A 27,918-nucleotide genomic window follows, 5' to 3' on the forward strand; every position below is an offset into this window, starting at 1 on the left:
CAGACTGGAGGCTGACGGTTTTCAGCGGTTTCATTGGATGATACATGACAAACAGCAAACACAGCTGTGTTGTCAGTTTCACGATGGTGCATATGGAAATGTTGATCTCTAAGTATCACATTAAAAAAAACTATGTATCAGGATATTTTTTTAAACTTTTTAAAGTCTGTGTGTCTGTCTGTGTGCACACCAAGGACACAGTGGGTGATGTGTGGAAGCAGAGCTCCTGAGCAGAGTCCACACAGAGCAGAGAGACAGCGAGCTGAGCGAGCTGGAGAGGTAACGCTCTCTGCCCTCAGACCTGTCTCAGGACCTGACAGGTGTGGTGTACCACCACTGTGTTACCACATATTAATATTCATCACATGTTTCCTGAGGGAAGTTTTCTCTCTGTAACACGTCCGTTCTCCACAGTTCTTTTATTTTAGTCCAAGGCCAAATGTGAAGTTAGAAGTAGTGAGCAGCAAAGGCTGACACGAGACCCAGGTAGGTGCCCAGCTACTGCTGTCACAGCTCCTCCCACATTTCAAAGGTTCGATGAAACACAGAGGGTCTCACAGCCGTGGGGTCCCTTTGTCTCCAGCTGTGGACCAACAATGCAGGACGTTTCTTTGTGGGACGTTCACTGATAAAAAACAAACCAACAGTAAATGAATGGTGACTGGCCTCCCTGATGTTGTCCTTCTTGTTTTGGAGAATGATGGAGAGGCTGAGAGCAGCACTCAGACAGCGAGCGTGGCACACCGTCATTTTACACATGTGAGAGAGACATGTGTGACAGCTCGTCACTGACACTAACGCCTGCACACACACACACACACACACACACACACACACACACACACACACACACGGTCAGTGTTGTGATCTCAGGCACCTGCACAGCCCTGACGTTCACTGACCTCTTTTATCTTCCACTGTGGTCTCAGGGACACTTTTCCCACACTTCAACATGTGTGTAGTACTAATGTTTCAGATCCTGTGTGTGTGTGTGTGTGTGTGTGTGTGTGTGTGTGTGTGTGTGTGTGTGTGTGTGTGGGCTCACTCCAGGCTTTCACTTCATTACCAACACACAGTGATTAAGCTTGCCCAGCAACACATCAGAAAGAGTGGGGAAAGTAGGAGGAGAGAGGAGAGCAGTGTAACAAGATAAAAGAATGGAGAATGAGTAAGAAAGATAGAGGCGAGAGGAGAAAGATGGAGACAGGATGTGAGGGGGTGAAACTGACAGAGTGTGTAGGTAGGCGCCGAAAACCTGAAAAAGAAATGAACAAATAGAGAGAGAGAGTGTGTGTGTGTGTGTGTGTGTGTGTTTGGGAGAATGTGGGCAAATTTGATGGATAGAAAAACATACAAAGTGAGTTATTTGGTGTTTATCTGTTTGAAGCTGAAAACACTTTGAACCAATAACATTAGAGAAGTGCATCAACTACTAAAACAAACACACACACACACACACACACACACACACACACACACACACACACAGTAATCACAGCTAAGCACCACAGCTGGCTGGTTCCCAGGATTGACCCACCCTGTGATCAGGGCCAGGTTTTTGTGAGTCCAGGTCCTGAATGTAAGGCCTACAGACAGCTGCCTGTCACATCTGTAATGTCTGTAATGTTCTTCATCTGTAATGTTTTTCACACCACCTGGTGTGGAGAACATGCCCTCCACAGAGTTCCTATGATGGGAAACCGTTTGTTTGGCTCCTGTATCAGGTCATAAAGATGGTTTTTAATGCAGTGGAGGTGACAATAGACTCATTCTTGGAGAGGAGCTGCAGTTTCCTGCAGGCTTTTGGAAGTCTGGATTTCACATGGTGTCAAATGTTAAACATCGAGATTCTCTTGTAGGTACATAACACCAGACACAGTGTGTAAAAGTCTTGGATGATTCAGCCTTTACAAGGAGCATCATCATCATTCAGACTCCTCCCACCAACAGTAAGCCGGAACCATCTGAACAGTGGTAAGGCTCAATCAGCCCTCCTCGAACAGTCTACCTGCTCAGAGTTTTTCAACCACACCAACACAATTGACGCTCATCACCCTTCCTACACACCACATTTAGCTTCTGTGATTCTCTGTTTTAAATGAAATCCCACTTGAAAGATCACCATTTTGACTCAGTGGAGGAGAACCAGTATGTGTCACTGATGACACACAGTGGATAAAATGGAAATGTCTCCAGCAGCAGTGTCTCAGAACACAGATGCTGTGGGTTGTGCGTCCCCACTGATCCAGTGTAGACATTAAAATACTTTAAAATAAGAATACAACTTTTTTGGCAGAATAGCTGGAGCTCATGTTCACTGTGTGAAGCATGAGGCTGGGCACACACCTTGATCTATGACATCACGTAATATGGTCATTGTTTAATGTTCAACTATAAGAAAATGGTACCCGTGGTCTGGCACAGCCTCCAAATCCCAGATGGTCACATCTATTTTAGGGCTTCTTTTCACCCAGCTTTCTAAAGAGAAAACAGTGAAACGCAGCATGACGAGCGAAGCTGGGTACCTGTGGTTTTTCTGTGCCCGTCTGACTTCATTGTGTTCTTAGAAAATGTCCTCAGCGCACATTTGAACAGGATGAGGGACGAATGTGAAACCATGGAAACAAATCAGACAAAAACTCTGGCTGAATCACTCAGGCATAATTATTCTGCTGCCTCAACCTTCTTCGTTCTGTTGTTTGGCTTCATCGCTACACAGAAATACAGCAACACGAGCCCAAGCTTCTGTTTCACTGTTTCACATCTGGCCAAATGTTGGTGCAGATGTGTTAGAATATGTTTGTGCTTTCACGTTACCTATTCAGTGACATCAGGCTATCACACACTGATGATGGATGTCAAATATGTGCCATTAAGTCCTTTGTCTTTTTGGTGATTTTGATTCACACAGAATCACTCACTGGGTTTTGCTCTTTGCCTCGCCCCCTCCCTCCCTGCCTCCCCGGGACCAAGTGGACATGTCAGACCCTACCAGGGGCTGTTTCCCTGGATAACACAGCTCCCAGGATCAGAGGGGACACATAAACTCCTCCACTGTGGAAATGTGGGTGTGGGGGTGTCTACACTTGTGAAAATGTGCCTTTTTTATTTGACTTCATGGCTCCACTCTCAGTGAGTAAAAGCAACTGTTATATGTAATACACTCTGTTTGTTTTCACTCAGCTGGAGAAGAAAGAAGTGACGCCGCCCTTCAAACCTCAAATCTCTGATGAGTACGGCCTAGAAAACTTTGACACGCAGTTTACTAATGAACCAGTGCAGCTAACACCAGACGATGAGTAAGTACTGCTTTTCAGCTCAAACACAGCCTTTATTAAAGTCAAGCTCATGTGAATAAAGTTTCATGTGTGGAACTGCACGTCTGTCTTAACGTAAGCATGACTGTTGTTTTGTCAGTACATGATGATAACTCTTTACTGTGATCAGTTACTGCCATCATCAAGCACTCAGAAGAACTGTATGGAGGGTTCTCACAGATAACTCCATATTTTTGTTCTTGGACTCCCTTAGAGTAGCTTTGCATGATTCCCAGTTCAGAATAAGTCTTTGTTTTTCTTATACGGAGCATTCAGCGCTGTGTGCAGCAGTGAAAACATAATAATATCACAGCTTAAACACAGGTTGTCCTGTGTCTTTGTGGATCATACCATATGATAGACGGAGTAACATATGGTTCAAGGTGTGGGTGGGATTACATCGGGGTCGGCTCTGAGCTCCTCTAGTTTGCAGCAGCGATAGACAGCTAGTGAGGTCACAACTATCCATAGACACTGATGTTCCCAAAGGACAGTGGGATCTGCCAGAGCAGGGAGCAGGATCAATCAGATTCAATTCAGTTTTATTTATACAGCGCCAAATCACAACAACAGTCGCCTCAAGGTGCTTTATGTTGTACAGTAGACCCTACAGTAATACATCAGTCATATGAGCAAACACTTTGATGAAGGTGGGAAGGCAGCTCTTTATGTCTTTAAGACATTCCTGCAGTTTAACTAATTGGTGTGTGTTATCTGGGTTCATAGATAGATAGAGCTGGGTGTCATCAGCATAGCAGTGAAAATTTATGCTATTTCTTCTAATGATACTGCCAAAGGGAAGCATGTATAATGTAAACAGAATGTGTCCTAGCACTGAACCCTGTGGAACACCATAATTAACCTCAGTGTGTGAAGAGGACTCTCCATTTACATGCACAAATTGAAGTCTATTAGATAGATATGATACAAACCACTGCAGCGCAGTACCTGTAATACCTACAGCGTGCTCTAATCGCTCTAATACAGGTGGATGAAAGGTGGAGGTAAGATCTGGAGAGAGAGGAATGAAAATCAGCAGAATATGACAGAATAATGAGTGTGAATGAGACAGAGGCACGGGCAGCTACAAGGAGCAGAGAAGAGTTTAAATGCCTGTAGTCAACCATCCAACAACAGACAGAAGAAGAGCGTGCAGGCAGAGTGGAGTAGGTGCAGATGAGTATCATGGGTGATTTGTGAAAGCAAATATTCAGAAGACGGTAATGAGCTGGAGGTGGGAGAGATTCACTGGGATTGACCGGGATGGACAGGATTAGAAATGAAAGGAAGAGGAAAGATGTAAGTCCCAGGACTGCTGCTCCTGTGTTTCTCATACAGATGTGCAGCAGCCACTATAGAGGTGTTCAGTGGAGACAACAGTCCATCCTGTCCTGGTCACACAGAGCCTAAAAACAGAGCTCACTCTGTAACGTCACACAAACACTGGGTGGACCATCTTCCCAACAGACTCCTGCATCCAATAAAGAATGCCCCCATGTGAGTTTCCAATGTTGGGGGGTTGTTTTGATTAATGCAAACATGCAGCTCCAGGATCTGAGTGGAGCCCTTGTTTAAGGCTGAACTTTGAAGAGAAAAGGCTTAAAGATATTACACAACCACGGACACACTGAAGGAACACATCATCCTGTTTTCCTCTCTGTGTCACTAAATAGATTCCATAAGGCTTTGGCAGCAGATCTATCCCAGCCAATGTTAGAAAACATCATGTTGGTTTGATTCTCGATGCTCCAAAACTTGAATTTCCCCTTCTGAGGATTTATGGAGCTTGTGATCATGATGGCAGGAACACAATGCCTTTATGGAACGGTTCACATAAGTCCGAGTTGATAATACGGACAGAGGTGTTACTGTCTGGCTGTGACAGTTACATGGTGGACTGACTAAAGGCTCTTACAGGATGGAGTAAGACGTTTGTGCAGCAACAAAAAGCCGAGGTCACCGAAACCAAAATATGACAGTGCAGTATTAAACAAAGTGTCACTGCAGAGTAGGAAACCCTGTCAGCACGTGTGATCGAGCCACACTTCAGTGGCCTTGGTGACTTGTTTCGTGCGTTGGTGTACACTGTGAACGGTTTTCCTGGAGCATGTGCACTGGTAGCATTGTTTCCCTCCTAACAGCACTGCTCTTCATTACTGTTTCCCTCCCTGTTTCCTGTTGGCATCTGTCTTTGTTTTATGTGAATAACATAATGACTATGTGCACTTTCTGAGCTTTATAAGCCTGCTGTTATTCAGCACAACTGTTGCTCAGGAGCAGAAGCCGAACCGATAATTAAATCCTTTAGGCACCTTTAAATAATGGGATCTCTGATAGCATGACGACAGACTAAGAAGCCTTCTAAAATAATTGGATCTGGCACACTGCCGGACTGTGTAATTTTTGTTTGCATGGACATTCAATTTTCAATTCAATTTTATTTACACAGCACCAAATCACAACAGTTGCTTCAAGGAGCTTTATATTGTACAGTAGACCCTACAATACTACATACAGAGAAAACCCAACAATCACATGACCCCCTATGAGCAAGCACTTTGGCGACAGTAGGAAGGAAAAACTCCCTTTTAACAGGAAGAAACCTCCGGCAGAACCAGGCTCAGGGAGGGGTGGGGCCATCTGCTGCGACCGGTTGGGGTGAGAGAAGGAAGACAGGATAAAGACATGCTGTGGAAGAGAGACAGAGATTAATAACAGATATGATTCAATGCAGAGAGGTCTATTAACACATAGTGAGTGAAGAAGAAACACCCAATGCATCATGGGAATCCCCGGCAGCCTACATCTATTGCAGCATAACTAAAGGAGGATTCAGGGTCACCTGGTCCAGCCCTAACTATATGCTTTAGCAAAAAGGAAAGTTTGAAGCCTAATCTTAAAAGTAGAGATACAGGGAGTGCAGAATTATTAGGCAAATGAGTATTTTGTCCACATCATCCTCTCCATGCATGCTGTCTTACTCCAAGCTGTATAGGCTCGAAAGCCTACTACCAATTAAGCATATTAGGTGATGTGCATCTCTGTAATGAGAAGGGGTGTGGTCTAATGACATCAACACCCTATATCAGGTGTGCATAATTATTAGGCAACGTCCTTTCCTTTGGCAAAATGGGTCAAAAGAAGGACTTGACAGGCTCAGAAAAGTCAAAAATAGTGAGATATCTTGCAGAGGGATGCAGCAGTCTCAAAATTGCAAAGCTTCTGAAGCGTGATCATCGAACAATCAAGCGTTTCATTCAAAATAGTCAACAGGGTCGCAAGAAGCGTGTGGAAAAACCAAGGCGCAAAATAACTGCCCATGAACTGAGAAAAGTCAAGCGTGCAGCTGCCAAGATGCCACTTGCCACCAGTTTGGCCATATTTCAGAGCTGCAACATCACTGGAGTGCCCAAAAGCACAAGGTGTGCAATACTCAGAGACATGGCCAAGGTAAGAAAGGCTGAAAGACGACCACCACTGAACAAGACACACAAGCTGAAACGTCAAGACTGGGCCAAGAAATATCTCAAGACTGGTTTTCCTAAGGTTTTATGGACTGATGAAATGAGAGTGAGTCTTGATGGGCCAGATGGATGGGCCCGTGGCTGGATTGGTAAAGGGCAGAGAGCTCCAGTCAGACGCCAGCAAGGTGGAGGTGGAGTACTGGTTTGGGCTGGTATCATCAAAGATGAGCTTGTGGGGCCTTTTCGGGTTGAGGATGGAGTCAAGCTCAACTCCCAGTCCTACTGCCAGTTTCTGGAAGACACCTTCTTCAAGCAGTGGTACAGGAAGAAGTCTGCATCCTTCAAGAAAAACATGATTTTCATGCAGGACAATGCTCCATCACACGCGTCCAAGTACTCCACAGCGTGGCTGGCAAGAAAGGGTATAAAAGAAGAAAAACTAATGACATGGCCTCCTTGTTCACCTGATCTGAACCCCATTGAGAACCTGTGGTCCATCATCAAATGTGAGATTTACAAGGAGGGAAAACAGTACACCTCTCTGAACAGTGTCTGGGAGGCTGTGGTTGCTGCTGCACGCAATGTTGATGGTGAACAGATCAAAACACTGACAGAATCCATGGATGGCAGGCTTTTGAGTGTCCTTGCAAAGAAAGGTGGCTATATTGGTCGCTGATTTGTTTTTCTTTTGTTTTTGAATGTCAGAAATGTATATTTGTGAATGTGGAGATGTTATATTGGTTTCACTGGTAAAAATAAATAATTGAAATGGGTATATATTTGTTTTTTGTTGAGTTGCCTAATAATTATGCACAGTAATAGTCACCTGCACACACAGATATCCCCCTAAAATAGCTAAAACTCAAAACAAACTAAAAACTACTTCCAAAAACATTCAGCTTTGATATTAACGAGTTTTTTGGGTTCATTGAGAACATGGTTGTTGTTCAATAATAAAATTATTCCTCAAAAATACAACTTGCCTAATAATTCTGCACTCCCTGTAGTCTGTCTCCTGAATCCAAACTGGCAGCTGGTTCCACAGAAGAGGGGCCTGAAAACTGAAGGACATGTGGGTGTTGGTGGCGTGCTACACACAGCTGGGTTTTTTTGGGCTGTTTTTGGTCTTTCAGAGTGAAGTTGTAACATGCGTTAAACCGTGTTTAAGAACAATGCGTGCCCACTGCAGCACCACATAGCTCATGCTCCCTCCATATTTCATATACAGTTTATGTGGAATTCAGCAGAATTTTACAAAGTATGGCTGAAAAACCTCTAGATTGTGTAACTCCTGGAGCTGTCCGCCTGCCGGGGGTCTGTCTGTCATGGCTTGTGATAATCTGTACCTCCGCAGTGTCTTGACTTGGAATTCACTCCAAAATAAATGACGCCCTTCGTGCTGTCACTAATTGGTATTATCACTGCAGAGCTGTTGACTGTGCTGCACTTGGCGGCCTTATTACATGCCCGTCATGATCTGCACCCACGGCAGATGTCTTTGGGAAGCATCCAGTTTGAAGTTTGTGCTGTTCAGCAGATATCAATGTTCAAAACCAGCCTTGGAGTGGCTGAGGCTCGCAGCTCATTAAAGGGCTGCAGCGAGATGTCTCTGAAGTTCATCCCAGCTCGTTTGTGTCAGACTTTGATGACGGGAGTCTGCGACTAACTCTTGGGAAGACGATCGTAGAAGAGGTCCAAATGGTGCAGTGGTGAGAAGAGGGAGAACGGGGTGGGGAGCACGTGACCAGTTCAGCAGCAGAGATAGCAAGTTGGCATCAAAAACTGCAGCACGTCAAAATAAGATGCACGGCTCCTCCCTGTGTCTCGCACTTTATCTCCCCACCCCCTCCTCTTCCCTGTTACCAAGGAGAGGGGCTGACGTTGCCCACTCTCGCTAGGAGGGGGTGATGCAAAAGCTCTCCAGTCTCCCCTCTCTCCCACTCATGATGGCTTTGGCACAAGAAGAAAGAGAAGTGAAAGCCATGAAAGGAGAGAGAAGGGTAAACCCTCCATGTTAGAGATTTACATTGCGACATTAAAAGCCAGGATGGCTGGGGGCCCTCGGCAGCGTGTGAGAGGAGTGCAGGAGAGGCTTTCTGTGCCAGCTCCCTATCTTAGAAAATGGCCAAGCTCTGCCTGTGCTTAGGAAACGAGGCCTTTGTCTTCACTAGCCTTGATCCTTAGTGATGGATTTCAAGAGCCTGAATATATAGCAGCTAGGACTATAGTACTGCTTTAGTGTGGCACGTCCTCACAGAGCCGGTGACGTGTTTGCAGCAGCTCACTTTTTTCGTTAAATCCTTTTTTCCCGTTCTTGGATGAACAGATCTTTCCAGACTTGTGCAGTCATACTCTTCACTACGTTACTTTGCATTCACTGATGCTGCATGTCTGTCTGTGATGTTCACTGGCAGGTGTTGCAGCTAGTTTCATTGTTTTAGTAATTGCACGAATAATTTGAATCATGCATGTACATCCAGCCCCAACTGTGTGATGCTGTTGTATCATTATGGACTAAATCTCTGATATATTCACTTCATCTTCACTTACATAACGCCAGCTCACAGTCACCACATCGTAGCTAAAAAAACCCAACAATCAGACAACCTGCTATCAGCAAGCCCTTGGTGAGTCCACCTATCTATGCATTGAATTCAGTGCCACAGGGGGAGAGCCAGGTACACTGTGGAAAGGCTGTCAGTCTGTCACAGGGCTAACACAGAGAAATAACCAGGTGCTCAGCACTGATGCCTCGCAGCAAGAAGGTCCTGGTTGGAATCCACCATCTGTGTGGAGCTTGTATGTTTTCCTCGCTTCTTTCCGACTGATGTGGCTTTCTCCCACAGTCCAAGATGAGCAGTTATTGGAGGTTAACTGGTGATTGTAATTGCATACATGTGTGAATGTGAGTGGTTTGTCTGTCTCAACTCAGGGGCAGCCATCTGCCACGAAAAGGAAGACTTTGAAATTGTTTCATTACCACCACCTTAAAGCCTTTAATAAGGATAAACTGGTCATATTTCAAACTGTGAGGCTCTTCTGTCCTGTCTCTGCTCTCTCCCTCACTTACCAGCAGGTCGCACTGGATGGCTGCCACACCTGAGCCTGGTTCTGATCAACTTCCTGTTTAAAGGCTGTTTTTCCCTCCTACCTTTGCCGACTGTTAGCTTATTACAATAAAGCGCCTTGTTGTGAATTGGCACTATAGAAGCAAAACGGAATTGAATTAAAATGTGTCTGACACGACTGTGAGTGTGAGAAGACGATGCAGGGTTTTGAAATTCACACCAAAGGTGCCGCTACTCAAAGTTTGAATTTCAGTGAGCTCAGCCTCAAGGTCAGAGGTCAAGCTTTCTGAAACTCTTGTGACTGTGATAACTGAAGCAGGAAGTCACCAAGGACATTCAAATGTAACTGTACGCACAGCTACGTGGAGGCTGAGGGGTAGCACCTGTTCACACACTCACACAGTGTGATAGATGCATCCAGGGCAAGTGTAAGAGTCAGGGTGAAAGAGTGTGTGTGTTTGTGTGTGTCTATGAGGCTTATAGTAAGAAAGTATTAAAGCTGTGTATATGTACCACTGTGTTCACTGTTAAGAATTAAAATGGTTCTGAGGGTGGGAGGAGATTCAACTCAATAATGGTATGGATGATGATAATGAAGTCGCACATAGTGTAATATACCTTTAGATCTGAGAAAACGAAACTCTTTTACTGGGACATTTACTGGGATATTTGCTTTGGCTGTTTCTAAAATGAAGTGTGGCTATCTAAGTCACCACTGTCAACACGACACATTCTTACTCCGCTAAAAGCACTTACAGAGTTGCACTTACAGAGCTGCACTACAGAGTGGTCCACTGATCTGCACTTACAGAGCTGCACTACAGAGTGGTCCACTGATCTGCACTTACAGAGCTGCACTACAGAGTGGTCCACTGATCTGCACTTACAGAGCTGCACTTACAGAGCTGCACTACAGAGCTGCACTTACAGAGCTGCAATTACAGAGCTGCACTTACAGAGCTGCAATTACAGAGCTGCACTTACAGAGCTGCACTACAGAGCTGCACTACAGAGTGGTCCACTGATCTGCACTTAGAGAGCTGCACTACAAAGCTGCACTTACAGAGCTGCACCACAGAGCTGCACCACAGAGCTACACTTGCAGAGCTGCACTACAGAGCGGTCCACTGATCTGAATGCCAGCCCACATCACCGATGGCTCAGCTGCTCCATTTATAGTTGGGGAAACATGTCCAGGCCACACCGCAGCTTTCATTTCCCTAATGGAGACAGCTGTGTGAATTACAGCTGGTAGTGTACACCTGTAAGTATGTGCATTAGCTTAGTGCTCAGCTACAACTGTGACTGAGATGGACATGAGACAAATTTGAGGAAACGATGCAGACATAAACTTGAGCAACACGTTTGTATTTGGCTGTTTCTAAAATGAAGTGTGGCTATCTAAGTCACCACTGTCAACACGACACATTCTTACTCAGCTAAGGCGTGGACATAGCGTAAAAGAGTTCATAGTTTATTTTATTACTACCTGTAATTTATTGCAGATTACTTGTATTTGCTTAATTGTTTACTAAATGTTTGAGGTGTGAAATAAACCGCAATAGAGCAAAATATGGGTGTGTGTGGTTGGAAGATGTGTTTGTGCGGGGGGGGGGGGGGACATTTTTGTTGTAAAACAAAGGGGGGCCTAGCAAAAAAAGTTTGGGAACCACTGCACTAATCAAAACTTTGAGTTCAAGTTTTGGCCAAACTGAACCCCAGAGGCTCCTCAGTTCCTGTGAAACCTGTTTGTGTGCTGTGATGATGGTAAATCTGGCTCGATTCATTCATATGAACTTCTGGATCAGTTCTGCAATGAAACACACAAAAATGCAATTCACAGCTGAGGTTAGTAAGGTTAGTATTGAAGAATTGAAGAGTATTGAAGAATAACCTAATGTAACCTAATAACCACTGATCTCAGCCCACATCAGCTGATGGCTCAGCTGCACGTTTCCACAGAGGATGTGTTTTTGAGCTGTGTTAGCCTCCACACTGCTGGTTCGTTTGATCCTTCCATCCTTGTAAGACGATATCCATGACATGATGTCAGAAAAACAAAAACCACTGTGCAGATGAATCAGGAGCTGGCTGAATGCTTTATGTGTTTGTTTCTTCCACTAACGAAGGAATAATCTCAGGTGGAACTTTATAAACTGTGGATTAGGAGCAGCTGGGTAAAAAAAATGCAGTCCCTTAGCAACACTACCGCCTTCTCCCTACTGCAGCAACAGGCTGTTTACTCGTGCGTGCGTGTGTGTGCGCGTGTGTGTGTGTGTGTACATGTGTGGTTGTGTTGGCCAATGGAAGGGAGCGGGGCATGGTTAAGCTCTTGCCGAGGGGAGGCCTCTTGCTGGGAAAGGCCAAGATGTTTTCTCGCTGCAGACACGGAGCAGGGGGCTTTGAAGTTAAAACAATAGACACGTTCACTGGTCCTCTCCCTGCTCCACCAGGTGGGTGGGAGTCTCACTTTAAGGGCCACCGCTTTGTCAGATAGCTTGCAGATCCCACCCACAGAGAGCACCAGGACAAGTGAATGAAACGCTATAGTGTCTTTGAGTGTGCAGACTGGAATATTGATGAAGCAAATATTTTCTCTCCATCTGATCTCATGTGAAGGACTCGCACTGTAGGAGTAGGTCAAGCAACAATAACGCCATTAGATTTAGAAAGTGGGCTTTTTTGTTTTCAAGTTTCAGGGAGAACGAGGAGGCAGAGTGAAAGACCACAGAGGGGGAAACACAAAGGAGAGTGGAGAAGGTTTGGGAGACGACCAAAACAAACAGTGTGTTCAACCAATGTAAATGGTTCTTTTTGCTGACTTGGAAAACGTGAAAGCGTTACCAGATGGAGACGAAGAGGAGAGAGTGCAGAAAGAGCCGTGGACACACTGATCCACAGAGCGATCCACAGTGTGATCCACAGACCTGCAGTCTTTCTAATGAATCCTCCAAAAACAAACCTGATGTCATACGTCAGCATTTTCCTTTAAAATCATTTTCAGCAGCACGACGTTTATCCCAATCAGAGTAAGAACAGCAGGGCATGTTTCAGATCTCTGTTACGCTGGTGTGGGCACTCTTCTGTCCACACACTCCCCACCCTGCTGCAGCCTTCACCTTATAGGACAGGCTGGCACATGGACAAATGCCAAACTTTAGGCATCAAGGTCAACAAGTGGCTCAGGCCACTTCATTAGGTAAACCTTGATATTAACAGCTTGGACCTCGCTTCATCCTCACAACTCTGCTAATTCTTTGTGCATTGCTCAGATGTGTTGGTCCATATTTACATGATAGCATCACACAGATGCTACAGAGTCGTCATGGTACACATTTCAAATTTGGTCATTGTGGAATCCATTTGAAAGGTTCAAGCCAGTTTAAACTAGTTCAGGCTGATCTGAGCTGTGCCAAAAAACTGTCTTCCACACCACATTACACCAAGTGCTGCTACAAGGAAGAATGGATCCATGCTTTATGCTGATTAGCATTTTGTGACCATTGTAGCAGAAATGGAGACTCAGCAGACTAGGCAGCGTTTTTCTAATCTTCTATTGTCCAGTGTTGGTGAGCTTATGTGAACTGTAGCCTCAGTTTCCTGTTCTTAGCTGACAGGGGGGGCATACACTGTGGTCTGTGCATTCTGCTCTGACCTCTGGCATCAACAATTTGTGCCGAGAGAACCGCCGCTCACTCATATTTTCTTTTTTCCCTCAACCATTCTCTAAAACCAGAAAGATGATTGTGTGGAAAATCCCAGAAGAGCTACACTTTCTGAATTACTGAGTCAATCACCTTGCTACATTCTATCATTTCAATCATTTCTTAAAGCAAATTTAGTGGTATTTGTATCAGTAGGTACGTTCTACTGATACCTGCACTGATTGCCAAGAAAATGAAAACAGAACCATAACTCAGTGGGTACAGAGCCTGAAAATGTTCTAAACAATGGTCTGCAATTCAACATGGACATTCCCCCACCCCTCCAAAAAACATCATTTTACTTCCTTTAGATTCCAAACCTGGAAAAAGATGTGGTGACGCTCACCTGAGAGACGCCAGGAGCAAACCTGGTTTACTCTCAGTAGCTCTGTGGTAAAACAAGTCCTCTAATTGTTCTTTCCATCCTTCTCTCCTCAGGGACGTCATCAAGAGAATAGACCAGTCCGAGTTTGAGGGATTTGAATACATCAACCCCCTGCTGCTAGCCACAGAAGAGTCTGTATGAAGGAGAAACCAGCGTCCTCCTCCGAGCTGCTGTTCAAAAACAGAAACAAACAAACAAACTTGCAAGCCAACTCAACTCAGAAAGGCGACAACAAGGAGGAAGTTCCCCCTGGACCTGTCCACAAGGCAAACGGGAGGAGGGAGAGTTTTTCCCTGGGGAGCCGGACGCCGGACTACAGGAACATTCCCTGACTTTATGCTGTCTTCTCCTTTTCTTTGTTTGGTCCTGTTGTCCCTGTCAGTCCATCCTCGTGTCAGAGCAGGACTGGCTGTGTGAGCGTTTCATTCTGTGCCTGCCACCATCAACACGTTTCAGCCCATCTCACGCCCTGGATGAATACGACGGCTCTACGGAACAACTTTAAATAATTTTACGTGCAATTTTTTATTCTTCTTTTTTTTTTTCTATCTTGGTAGGGGGGCCACGCCTCACACACACAAGAATGTACAATGACAAAGGAGAAAATGTTGTTATTGTGTATTATGATGTAGCTAGTGAATCCAAAATTGATGATGCCTTTTATTGATGCAAGCGGCACATGTTCCTCCATAACCACAAACTTTTCTTTGTGTTCTGTTGTTTTCACAAACAAGGGGGTGACAACTTTTTATTTAAGAAGTGCCTCAAAGATCAAATGATTTCCCGTGTCTCTGACTGCACCTCTATCTGTTCACCTGTTACGGCTGCAGCAGGTAACGCAGCTGAAACTCTGCCAGGGTATGTCCGAACTCTCGTCCAGCGTATGGAGCTCGCTAAGCTGCCTCAGTCCCCACACACAAACAAACCTTCTTATTTTTAACGAATCATTCAAATAATCAACATTTCCTGTGAATGTGTAATTGACACAAGCAGCTGGGAGGAGACCTGACCTCTTTCCTTACACATGTGTAATTGTAATATTTCCCAGTGAAGGTCCGCGTTATCGTCACATAGGTGAGGAGCAGCAGACAGACTTGGCCCATGCCTGCTGTCAGACGTTGGCTTCAGCTTCCACAGTAAATGCAGCTTTGGGTTCCTCCTCACCAGGTGCTGCTGCGTGACCATCTGTGTGACCTGCTGGGGGAAACTGGTCACCGTTTCCTTTATGTGCTCACTGTGTGGTTCCATGTCTACAGTGACCTGCTGCAACGACAGCTGGAAATCTGTTTGCAAGTCTAAATGAAATGGGAGAACAGCAGAAAAGCCATGAGAGCTTTTCCGTGGTTTTCACAGACATTAGTGGGTCTTCCCTGTGTGGGGGAACAAAGCTTTTTTTGGGTTAAATTCCAGGTGTGTTACTTTGGAGTTTGTCTCGACGCCCAGTCAATCTCAGCAAAGGCCGCCCTCCCTGAGCCTGGTTCTGGCAGAGGTCTGTTCCCATTAAACAGGCGTTCTTCCTCCCTACTGTTGCCAAGCTCTGTTTATAGAGGATCATCTGATTGTTGAGGACTATGCCTACAGTACTAGAGATACTGTAAAAAAGTGCCCTGAGACAACTGCTGGGGCGCTAAAGAAAGAAAAGTGGGTCATTCCCAGTCTCAGCTGTAATGTTGTGGATGAGTGTTAGTCAGGGGTTGGAGGATTAGGTCACTATTATAATTCATGCCCTCCATCATGCAGCTGCTGGTGCACAACAGCTATAAAACCAGTATGAAGCCATGAGTTTGTCTTTACTATATAATGAAGTTTTCAGGACACTTTAACTCTGTATACTGCCTCCTTTTATACACAGCAAGCAACATATCAGTACCTAACTGAAGCTTTGATGTTTTAATGCTGGGACATCAGTGAGCACACATTCATGTCTCCAACACAACTCAGTGCTTCTGATGCAGGCTGTGTGTATCTGCATACATGTTCTTCTGAGGGAGGAGAAGCTCTCAGTTAGCTGTTTGTGATTAAACTTGACCCACGCTAATTTAATACCCTCATAATAGGATTAATTAGCTGATCAGTCACAGGGCCTCAATTAGCTGCAGGCCCTGTACAGGCAGGGAGACGGCGTAATGAAGTTCCAGTCACAATGAAAATACACACCTCTAATCTAAAGAAGCATCCTCCTCCTCCAACCCCGACACTCCATCTCACAGACTGTATTTTATTACCTGCACACAGGTGATACATTAGTGATGCTGTTTTTCCCCTTAAGGGACCAATGGATAAACTGGAAGCTCTTGACTCCACCTTACAGAACATGAAGGCCGCTCAAACCCCATGAAGGATTATTGAACTACAGTTCTGCTTTTACATAATGCTGGCCAGGTCTGCTTCATTTAGCTTCATCGCATCTTTGTAAATATGTGTAATTATTAAAAATCAAACTGGTTTTCTGTGAACCGAGTCCTTTTTTCTCTCACTGACGTCCTTTATTTGTGCCGACAACAGCAGGAAGATCTGTGCAGATGCTATAGATTTCTATGCGAGTGAACACTTGGGCTCATACAGCTCCTCTGATCAGCCCTCAGCTCTGTTCATGCAGAGAAGCACAGTCACCCTGAACCTAACGATACTGGGCTCAGTCACACTCGGTGAAAAATGATTTGCCCCTTCCTGATTTAACAAATAATTTAATATTAGACAAATAATCTGAGTATTATATTATTTATTTATTAAGATCTGCCTTTTGTGAAAAGGCAGGTTTGCATAAGTGGTTGAACATTAGCTGTGGTGTCCCACAAGGTTCAGTATTGGGTCCCAGACTGTTTCCTGTGTGTATCACTGACATGTGTAGAGTGACAGACATACTGAGGTTTGTTGTGTTGCACATGATACAGCCGTTCTTGGAGGTTGTCAGTGAAGAAACTGATAAATGTTGGTTTGATCAAAAAGAAGTTCTCTTTGAATTTATCCCAAACCAAATTTATGTTGTTTGTAAATTAAATTGAGAAATGTATATAAATGTGGAACTAGATGTTGATAAGGTATCCACTGAAAAGGTCTTTCCTATATGGGAACCACATAACAAACAGGTGTGTAACGAGATGGCAAACACCGTCGGGATTTTGGGAAAACCAAGGCTCATCCTAACCAATGAAAGACTGCACACACTGTTACTGCCATATTTATATTATTGTGGTGAACTCTGGATGTTCCCCACAAAACATATGCACAATGCAAAAAGAGCAGTAAGGATCATACATCATGTACATTTGTCCAGTAAAAGCACTGCTTGCACCTGCTCCCTGGGACTATAGATACAGCAGCTGGAAATCCAGGCAGCAAGAATCAGGACTGAATGAGAATAGTCAGGCTCATGTGTTACACTGCAGTCACACCATCAATGCAGAGAAATGAAGAACGTGACATTGTAGAACTGCATTAGATAGCTGCAGAGTATACCAGGGTGGGTGACCTTGCGAGCACAGCTCTACTTGTGTGGGTGTACGTGCACTGCAGTGCCGTCATGAATGAAGCCGACCGGATCATCTTGAACTCAAAGCTAATAAAGATTACAGTTACTTTTACAAGAAAAAAAAGACACACAGGTTACAGTGTCTGTTACTGAGTTTTAAAGTAAAGTGTACACTCAGTACGACTAATCAGCCATGAAAACATGGTGTGCTCGTGCACCGAAGAAGTTTCCTCATCTCACTGCAGCTCAGTCAGCAGAGTTCTCTGCACAGGCTGCTGTCTGCACCGTCGTCCTCCGTGCGATACGACCCCGGAGCAGCAACCGGGCGCCTTGTAGACCGTCGGCATCGATTCAGCTTACCAGGTCATGTCCACATTCATTTCAGACAGACAGTGGGCCAGGTGACCATCGCAGTCCATCTGGGTGAACCTGGAGAACCAAGAACAACTAGACTGTACTGGATGCGGTGAACTGGACCTGACTGAACCCTGGACCTCTCCATCTGTGGGCACCACTTATGCAGCAGAATCTGGACAACTGTTTGTTTGGACCTTGTGCTGAAACTGCACTGCACCTCAGACAGCATATAAACATTTTTATATTTATGTAATTATGTCATGTTGATTCTGACATGAAAGCAGAGGTCACGGGATGATGCTATGCAAGACCTGCACAATAAAAACATATATGGAAGTTCTGCTGTAAGGTAATGTTGATCCTTTGGAGGCTGGGCAGTCAGCTTTGTGATGCTGTCACTTTTAAACCTCTAGAACATAGGTGTCAAACTCTGGCCCGCGGGCAAAATTTAAATTACTATTAGAGCTGGCCTACTGGTATTATACAGCTAATATATATATTGTCTAGTATTAAGCTTTGCTTGTTCCATATTCAGTTTTTCAGCAAAACTTGTTTGAGTCCATAAGAAAAGATTCATTCTTATATCTGAAGGAATAAATATATTTCAATAAATATTAACGTTAGCCCGCGACTTTGTTCCAGTTTTGAATTTTGGCCCATTGTGTATTTGAGTTTGACACCCCGACTCTAAAACTTAAACTAGTTTGTTTACTTGTCGTTATCCATTTAACTAACAAGCGCTACACACACTGAAAACATCTAACTGGTGACCAGCTTCAGCTGGATGCCATCTGGCTGGTCGCTGATGTCATAAAGAATCATTAAAAAATAAATTAACAAAAATCAGCAACAACGCACAAAGGAAAAAAGTCCCTATGCTGATGTGAATGAAGAAAGAAAACACCCAATCAGTTCTTACCCAGCAGGGAACACTTGGAGACACATGGGACAACTCTGCAGTCCTCCCCCTGCTCCTCCATCTGCTCCTCTTCCTCCATCTTTTTTGCCGCACCCCTGCACCTCCTCTTCCTTTTTAGCTTCGACCTCATTCTGCAGAGGAACTCTGTCAGATACCTTCACCCAGTATGTTGGAAGCTTCCTACTGACTGGTCCAGTCGCTTTCCTCCCCTCCTCCTTCCCAGCACTGGAAAATCCTGGTGATGGCAGCGCCTCCACCCAGCTGTGCAGGGACGGCCGCCGTGTTTTGCTGAGGGTTTGAGGAGAGTGAGTGGAGCTCTCCATGCTGTGGGAGCACGGGCCTCTGACAGGTGGCTCTGGCACCGTGCTGGTGTGTGCTGTGGGGTCCTCCGGGGAGGAGCTGAGCCCGACAGGATCTGGGATCTGTGACGGTCTCAGAGAAAGATGAGACGGTTCAGGGAAGGTAGAAACCTCACTGCTGAGGTCGCACCACCCCTGTTCCTCCACCCAAAGTCCCGCAGGTCTCTAAAAACAAGGAGAAAACAGGAATAAGGGTCTGACAACGGGTGTGTGGAACTTCAGTCAGTCATGCGGAGCGTGCTGTGGACAGTTGATCTTTGGATGATTACATGAATACACAGGTCTGTGTGTGTCATGTAAATGTTCCTCACCAATGGAAATAGGCCAGCAGCTCTAACATTATAGAAAAAAAAATTACAATTAGTTGTTTAGGTGTCATTTTGAATGTTTTAACCAACCAAAAGTCCAAAGATATTAGTTTCATCATGATCTACAAAAGAAGTTACATTTCCCTATATCCCCTTCAAAAAGGAAAAAAAAGACTTTATTCTATAGTGTCAGTGTTTAACTAAGTGTTGGGTCAACCTCAAGGGCTCAAAAATGAGACAGAAGTGCCAAACAAATACGCTTGCTCTAACGGCCACCCTGGAGAGCAGCTCTGCAGGTCCTCCATCTTCTGATGTCCAACTTTACAGCTGAACTAAGGATGTTTAGTGCCTGGTGTTTCTCAAAGTCAGGGGTGTGGTTTCCCCCTGGTAACAAGTGTTACTATACTTTGGAAGGAAGGGGCACAGCAGCTTTAATATAAGCTATCATCCATCCTTTAACTTCACTGATTGGACCTTTTGAACATTTGAATAGATTTAGCATTTTAATCTGACTCTTGGTGTACGAGAACCACCCCCTAATCAACTTCATACACAACCAGGAATCCCACACTTCTCAATAAAGGGGTTGATATAGTTGTTCTTGGAAAAATTCAGTTTTCATAATACAGTGCTTAAAAACATCCTCCTTCCAACACTCAACAGCAATATTGCCCAAACTGGATGAGTTCCTCTCTTTGGGAATCTAAACCTCCTCCACTGGTTGCTGACCTTCCCATCAAGTCATCTTTAAGGTCTTCCATACATGCTGAAGAAGCTCTGGGCAACATTTGTAGACCTAACATACAGTGGGGCAAAAAAGTATTTAGTCAGCCACCGATTGTGCAAATTCCCCCACTTAAAATGATGACAGAGGTCAGTAATTTGCACCAGAGGTACACTTCAACTGTGAGAGACAGAATGTGAAAAAAAATATCCATGAATCCACATGGTAGGATTTGTAAAGAATTTATTCGTAAATTAGGGTGGAAAATAAGTATTTGGTCACCTCAAACAAGGAAAATCTCTGGCTCTCACAGACCTGTAACGTCTTCTGTAAGAAGCTTTTCTGTCCCCCACTCGTTACCTGTATGAATGGCACCTGTTTGAACTCATCATCTGTATAAAAGACACCTGTCCACAGCCTCAAACAATCAGACTCCAAACTCCGCCATGGCCAAGACCAAAGAGCTTTCGAAGGACACCAGGAAAAGTATTGTAGACCTGCACCAGACTGGGAAGAGTGAATCTACAATAGGCAAGCAGCTTGGTGTGAAAAAATCAACTGTGGGAGCAATCATCAGAAAATGGAAGACATACAAGACCACTGATAATCTCCCTCGATCTGGGGCTCCACGCAAGATCTCATCCCGTGGGGTCAAAATGATCATGAGAACGGTGAGCAAAGATCCCAGAACCACACGGGGGGACCTGGTGAATGACCTGCAGAGAGCTGGGACCAAAGTAACAAAGGTCACCATCAGTAACACACTACAACGGCAGGGAATCAAATCCCGCAGTGCCAGACGTGTTCCGCTGCTGAAGCCAGTGCATGTCCAGGCCCGTCTGAAGTTTGCCAGAGAGCACATGGATGATACAGCAGAGGATTGGGAGAATGTCATGTGGTCAGATGAAACCAAAGTAGAACTTTTTGGTATAAACTCAACTCGTCGTGTTTGGAGGAAGAAGAATACTGAGTTGCATCCCAAGAACACCATACCTACTGTGAAGCATGGGGGTGGAAACATCATGCTATGGGGCTGTTTTTCTGCCAAGGGGACAGGACGACTGATCCGTGTTAAGGACAGAATGAATGGGGCCATGTATCGTGAGATTTTGAGCCAAAACCTCCTTCCATCAGTGAGAACTTTGAAGATGAAACGAGGCTGGGTCTTCCAACATGACAATGATCCAAAACACACCGCCCGGGCAACAAAGGAGTGGCTCCGTAAGAAGCATTTGAAAGTCCTGGAGTGGCCTAGCCAGTCTCCAGACCTCAACCCCATAGAAAATCTGTGGCGGGAGTTGAAAGTCCGTGTTGCTCGGCGACAGCCCCAAAAAATCACTGCTCTCGAGAAGATCTGCATGGAGGAATGGGCCAAAATACCAGCTACTGTGTGTGCAAACCTGGTAAAGACCTATAGTAAACGTTTGACCTCTGTTATTGCCAACAAAGGTTATGTTACAAAGTATTGAGTTGTATTTTTGTTATTGACCAAATACTTATTTTCCACCCTGATTTACGAATAAATTCTTTACAAATCCTACCATGTGAATTCATGGATTTTTTTTTTTCACATTCTGTGTCTCACAGTTGAAGTGTACCTCTGGTGCAAATTACTGACCTCTGTCATCATTTTAGGTGGGGGAACTTGCACAATCGGTGGCTGACTAAATACTTTTTTGCCCCACTGTATGCCTGGAACAGATGCTGAGCAAGCTGCCTTGATCACCTCCTCAGCATCCTTCAAAGTGTCCAGGAGGACACCAATCACTTCCCCTATGGAACACTTCAACCAATCACTTTGCCCGTTTCCGGGTTGGCAATGAAGGCTGCTCGCTTCCTGGCTCTCTCTCTCTCTCTCTCTCTTCCCCTCCTGTTCGTTTAAACCAATTACCACATATATTTATAAATTATATCTATACAGACACACATCAGTACAATACATTGCAGTTTATGGATGCAGCCTAATTACCAAGCTTGTTAGTCTTTTCTGACAACTTCTATGCTCCTGACACAATGAAACATGTTTGGGGTTCATACATTCATACATGGTGGCCTTATTTTACATCCTATCTAGTACAGCATCCTTTGAGATGTATTTAGGAGTGGGTCAAGACATTGATACAGAAATATACTGCTCAAAAAATGAAAGCAACACTAAGAAAACACATCAGATCTCGGGAAAAGAAAAAATTTCTGACAGTGGCGACTATCAAACGAAAAACAAGACAAAGAAGATGTTAACGTCAAATGGCTTTTTGTTTGTACTGTATCATAGTGACATCTCTATAATGTGCAATGCATCACAATAAAATATCACAATGATTGAAATGAACCCCTGAGGTGGATAATTCCCACCCCATCTTCTCCACACTGCCTACTGAGAACTTGCAACATCACTATGTTCTCCCTGTTGTCTCCAAGTTGCACAGGAGCATCACAGCACACAGGCTCCTGTGTCTGACAGAGAAACTCCACCTGTCAGAGGCCAGTGGACACGCTGTCATACAGAGTACACAGCAGGAACACTCTGGAATATTAGAACTGTGAACATTTGGCACTTTGTGTGCTCGTGTCTTGTTGGGAGCTTCATCATATTCCCTGCAGGAGCTGTGTAATGCAGTAACATACCGCTGCAGATGCATGTGGAAGATCAGGAACCTGGTCCCAGAGCTGCTCCTCCAGGCATGGCAGAGTAGCCTGGAGCGTGAATGCCCACAGGCTCTCCACAGCAAGCAGCTGCTGTCTGTTCCACCACGCTCCTGCAGGAAGCGTCGGCCTGTGAAGCAGATCATCCACACTGTGAACTGCTGCATTCTCCTCACATCGCTCCTCATGCATGCATCTCCATACAAACCATCACTAAACAAATACGACACAACTTTGACTCGAATGTTTCCACACACATTTGTTATTTTTCCATTTATTAATCAATCAATCTGTAGGAATTTTTAGTCAATCAGATTATTTCTGAAGCTGCTCTTTGATCTGGTGCACACTGCAAACGAAACAAAACAGATTTAATAACACAGCAAAGCTTCACATCAGCTGGTTTTTAATTAACTGCATTAAAAACACCTCACTGTAAATAGTTGTAAGTGTGCCTTTTTACTTTGTTTGTTTCCATTAGAAAGAAAATTCAATTAAAAATGTTGAATTTTTACTGGTTACCAAACTCCAGCCATCACATCAGACACTAAAAAAAACCCCAACAGACTAATAAAATACCAGAATTCCACTCAGCAAAACTAAAACATAAACAAGGACAACAAGTCATATTTTTTTCAGTGAAATAAATTTTCCCCAAAGGCAGCAGCGGTGAAATCGAGCAGACAGTCCGGTTTAATGATGCCTGGATGACATCAACACGCTCCGATGTCTCAGCCTCGAGCAGTTAAATGGATACGAGCTGTCACATGACATCCATAGACATCACAACCACGCCATGCAAAAATACCTTTTAACACAACCTTTTTGGAAGTATTGAGGCTCTTCAGGATGTGAGAGGACACTTAATGTGTCGCTGTTGTCTCTTTCTTGAATCGTGACCAATGATAATATACAAACTGATACTTAGTTATCTTTGTCTATGGAGCCACAGATGACAGCTGGTTAAACTACAGACACGTCCTAAACACCTATAATTTTCTTCTGTAAAACTGTACTATTGTTGTTATTGTTCTCTGCCCTGAAAGCCTCAGTGTCGAACCAGATAATCTGGATGACCTCCACTAACACTGACGTTTTCTAAAGCAGTTTTTGAGCAGGAAATGTGCTTCACGCAGGGCTGATATCTATCATCTTTGTGAAACGAGAAATATCCTGTCTGAGAATAATGCTACATTAGACGCAGAAACAGGGGCTAGAAAAACAGACGATTTTTCCCACCCTGGCTTCTCTTCTTTGTTTTCCTGTTAAATTCTGAATGTAATGTAAAATTCTCTCAGACTAAAAGTAGATCAGGGAGCAAAGCCTTCAGAGCCTCTCTCTACTTTTACGATTACACCCAAACTTGCTTTCTTTGGATAAAGCTTGCAGCTCAGACGTGACCCTGAGCCAGCCCTTCTGCTGCAGGGCTCAGGGTGCGAGCATTCACTCGCACCCATACAAATGCAGGTAAATGGCCTGCATTTGTATAGCGCTTTTCTAGTCCCTAAGGACCCCAAAGCGCTTCACACTACATTCAGTCATCCACCCATTCACACACAGTGATGGGATACATTGTAGCCACAGCTGCCCTGGGGCAGCTGTGGCTACACTGACAGAGGCACTGACAGAGGCGAGGCTGCCGGACACTGGCGCCACCGGGCCCTCTGACCACCACCAGTAGGCAAACATGGGGTTAGTATCTTGCCCAAGGATATTTGGCATGCAGCCAGGAGGCAGCCTGGGATCGAACCGACCTTCTGATTAGTGGCTGACCTGCTTTGCCACCTGAGCCACAGCCACCCCAATGTCAATAACTTCTGTCTTCTCTTATTTCTGTTTTGTCCTTGTCCCCCAACACATCCCCCTCCCTGCAAGCCTTGCTGTGGTTTCTTCCCATTAAAAGACAGACTCTTCCTCCCCATAAGGGCCCAGTGCTTGCTCAGAGGGGATTGCTGGGGTCTTCTCTTTAACATAGGGGGTGCAAACCTAGTCTCGGGTGCAGGGAGGTGCACATCACGTTACAGCAGAGTTTAAGCTCTGTGGTTATGAAATACTTTGATTTAACACAGAAGGAGAAATTTACATTTACTGTAAAAATCAAACAAAAGTAGATCGTTTTACTGACTGGAATTCTGTTGCCTGTTTGTTTAGTAAAACTCATTCATTTAACTTGGATCCCGACTAGTTCCGTTTAATTTGAGAGTGTTAGTAAAAGAAGGTTTGAGTGGAGCCTGCTGTCGTTACAGTAACAGATCTCAGTCCTGTCCTCCATGAGGACCGCTCAGTCATTGAAGTCTGAGAACAGGTTGGCAGCATCATCAACACATATCTAAAGCCAAGCTATGGTACCGGAAATGCAAAAAGTCGGATCGGTGCATGGTTACTTCAAAGAGCTTTCATATATCATATATTTCTCATTATTATCATCTTATGTTTGACTCTCCTACAGGCCCAGGTTGTAGCTACATACAGTTTATTCCAGGCAGCAGGAACCGTTTCGACCATAAACAAAAATGTGCCTTTGTTGCTCTTTAATATGGAAGCCCGTTTCCGCCACTAAAAAAAAAAAGAAGCTAGTATCCATAACTCGAAATTTCGAGTTATTATCTCGAAATTTCGAGTTATTATCTCGAAATTTCGAGTTATTATCTCGAAATTTCGAGAAATATAACTCGAAATTTCGAGTTACTTTTCTCAAAATTTCGAGTTAGCTCTGCCAATCAAAAATATACGTGAATGAGGTCGCTTTCTTGTTACCCGGAAGCATATGGCGCAGGACCGCGCACTCAAAAACGGATCCCAACAAATTAAAGTATGTTTGCTGATAGTAACACCATGTGATTCAGCTAATAACACAGGGATTTCATCATTTGTGAAGCCAGGCTGAAAACACTCAGCAATCTGTGCATTCACGACTGGATGTAATACCAGTAGCTTAGCTGTAGCATTTGTAGCTGAGGGCTTCAGCTTCCGGGTAACATGGAAATGACGTCATTCACGTAGATTACTGATTGGCAGCGCTAACTCGAAATTTCGAGTTGCTTTTCTCAAAATTTTGAGTTAATATGTCGAAATTTCGAGATAATAACTCGAAATTTCGAGAAAATAACTCGAAATTTTGAGTTATGGATCCTTTTTTTTTTTTAGTGGCGGAAACGGGCTTCCATACTTTAATGAGCAGAGTTCAGTGATTCGCGTTACTCGGCTTGCGTTGCTTCATTTATGGGAGGAGCTGAAAATGATGACGTCCGAAGCCTCGCTGCCCGGCTGTACCACGTGACTGGTTCAGGAAGTGGTTCAAACTTTGCCGCGAGCTATGACAGCGATATAAACCCCGCAGACTTCATTCAAAATGTGGGTGTTTGATGGAGAGTTGCGGTTAGTGAGAGTTTGGAGACAGTTTGGAGGTTTATGAGAGTGAGGAGAGAAAGTCAGGAGAGAATGGAGCCAGCTACGAAGAGGAGGATGTCCTCCCCTGTGTGGGAACATTTGATCTTATTCCTCCCAACAAGGTATGTAAATTTCTATAGAAGATGTATTTTCATGATACTGATGGTGCAATACAATTTATGTTAAGCTGTCTTTACTTTTGTACAAGGTGAAGTGTTTGCTATGTGCCAGGGAGCTGGGATATAACAACAACACCTCATCCATGCTTAGGCACTACAGAGCTTTGCATGAGAATAAGGGGAACACCGATTGTGGAGCAAGACCAGGTGAGCCATCAAATGCCATGATAATGTAGCATGCAGTAATGTTACTAAATGATATAACAATATTATACAACTGTAATAAGTTACGTGTGTGATATTTATATTTGTGCTTTGCTTTTATTGTCTTTCCTCAGGAGAACAATCTCAAATAGATGAAGACCTGGTCAGCATGGTGATTGAGGACTCCCAGCCATTTAGCATTGTGGAGGACAAAGGATTCAAAAGATTTGTTAAATCATTAAATCTCCCCACTAAAAAGTTCATAATCGAAAATTTAGTTTTTACAGAATAAAATGTGAACAGGCAGGACTGAGGCTCAAAGCCTCAGTGTGTAGCTGTCCATACCTCAACGTTACTAAAGCACAACCACTGTCCACACCCCAACCACACCTCACCTCACAGTAAATGATCATTTCCACTTTAAGCATTTCCAAATAATCATGTTCCATACTGCCAGTATAAATATACACAGTATACTGCATCACTACAATATACATGTTTTACACACTCCTTTTGTTGTTGACATTTACAGGCTGTGTGCAAAAATGCCACACTCTTCAAATTCATGCCAACTAATATTTTCACGTCCAGTAGGTGTCCTACTAGAGCAAATGAAGCTTCAAGACGCTTTGCGCTGGGGTGAACCAATTGGATGAAAAGCTTCAGTGCTTCATGAAGCTTCATCTGCCCATCACTACCGTTAACGGCCCAGATTGTGTTTTCTCAACCTTTAAGGTAAAGTTGTCGGTGCAAACACACTCACCCACCGCTCTTTGCCGGGTTGTTGCTGGACGTTGTCGGGCTCCTCTTCGGTGCTCCCCCGGAAGCTTCGACCGTTGACTTCTTTCGCTTCAGTCTGGACTTCAAGTGATTTTCTTCCATATCTGCGTTTCACAACAACTCACAGCTCCCCGCCAGCTATTCTAACAACGACTTCCGTATCCCGCAACCTGACGTCACTCGAGTACATCCAATCAGCTACGTCTCCCACGAGAACTCGAACCAATAGAATTCTACAACGATAACGGAGCAGTCACGTGAAAATCCTGCACGAACTGATACAGAAGTGATATCAGGGCTCGTTCAAAGATTTCTTTTCTTCTTAGTGGATTTCACAGATTTATGAATTTTAATAATAATAAAATGTTCTACTTTGGCTTTACTTTAGATACTGAGAGAGGGAAAAATATGGATTTGAAGCTTCACTGACGCTGTGGCACTTACATCACTGGCCTCGGATTAAGTAGTCTTAACTATTTAGGGCTGGGCTAAGCTGGGACTTGTAGAACATGTGTGTTTTAAGTGGACTGGACCAGCATACTGTTTTTACAAATATTAATGGCATAAAAAGAAAAGTTACAAAACTTAATGAGACAGGTAGTAATAGATATGTTGTTTAGAAGTACTCTGACTCAGTAAGACCCAGAGAAGAATAACATACATGTGAGATTTTTTGATTTTTCAGCACCTTCACACACCTTA

General features: G+C 44.2%; 2 protein-coding genes across 8 annotated transcripts in view; one reads left to right on the forward strand and one right to left on the reverse strand.

Moving 5' to 3' along the window:
• prkcz (protein kinase C, zeta) overlaps positions 1–16,394 on the forward strand; it is a 112,817-nt gene extending 96,423 nt beyond the window's left edge. For 4 of the 5 annotated variants that reach the window (XM_085258572.1, XM_085258571.1, XM_085258573.1 and 1 more), the window contains 2 exons: positions 3,184–3,299; positions 13,992–16,394. In XM_085258572.1, the coding sequence (XP_085114698.1) occupies positions 3,184–3,299; positions 13,992–14,079 (204 nt within the window). In that variant the 3' untranslated portion in view covers positions 14,080–16,394. Of the gene's footprint in view, positions 1–2,911; positions 3,065–3,183; positions 3,300–13,991 lie in introns of all 5 variants that reach the window. The other variant, XM_085258576.1, reaches the window with a different exon arrangement.
• A 714-nt stretch (positions 16,395–17,108) lies between these two features.
• On the reverse strand, positions 17,109–27,917 carry LOC146550987 (uncharacterized). 3 transcript variants are annotated; one of them, XM_085258579.1, is made up of 4 exons: positions 27,200–27,917; positions 22,706–22,853; positions 18,687–19,108; positions 17,109–17,839 (listed from the first exon to the last, which is right to left on the reverse strand). In XM_085258579.1, the coding sequence occupies exons 1-4, from the start codon at positions 27,316–27,318 to the stop codon at positions 17,767–17,769; spliced, it is 762 nt and encodes a 253-aa protein (XP_085114705.1). In that variant the 5' UTR covers positions 27,319–27,917; the 3' UTR covers positions 17,109–17,766. The 3 variants fall into 3 exon arrangements, with proteins under 3 accessions (XP_085114705.1, XP_085114703.1, XP_085114704.1); XM_085258577.1 differs by having other exon boundaries at positions 18,687–19,210; positions 27,200–27,913; XM_085258578.1 differs by lacking the exon at positions 27,200–27,917 and adding an exon at positions 25,194–26,106 and having other exon boundaries at positions 18,687–19,210.
• Between the last annotated feature and the right edge of the window lies 1 nt (position 27,918).

Source organism: Mchenga conophoros, linkage group LG20 (assembly GCF_057382185.1).
Source record: "Mchenga conophoros isolate Kocher_MC1m ecotype Shallow Benthic linkage group LG20, M_conophoros_male_GT1.1, whole genome shotgun sequence".
In the NCBI taxonomy this organism is placed as follows: Eukaryota; Metazoa; Chordata; class Actinopteri; order Cichliformes; family Cichlidae; genus Mchenga; species Mchenga conophoros.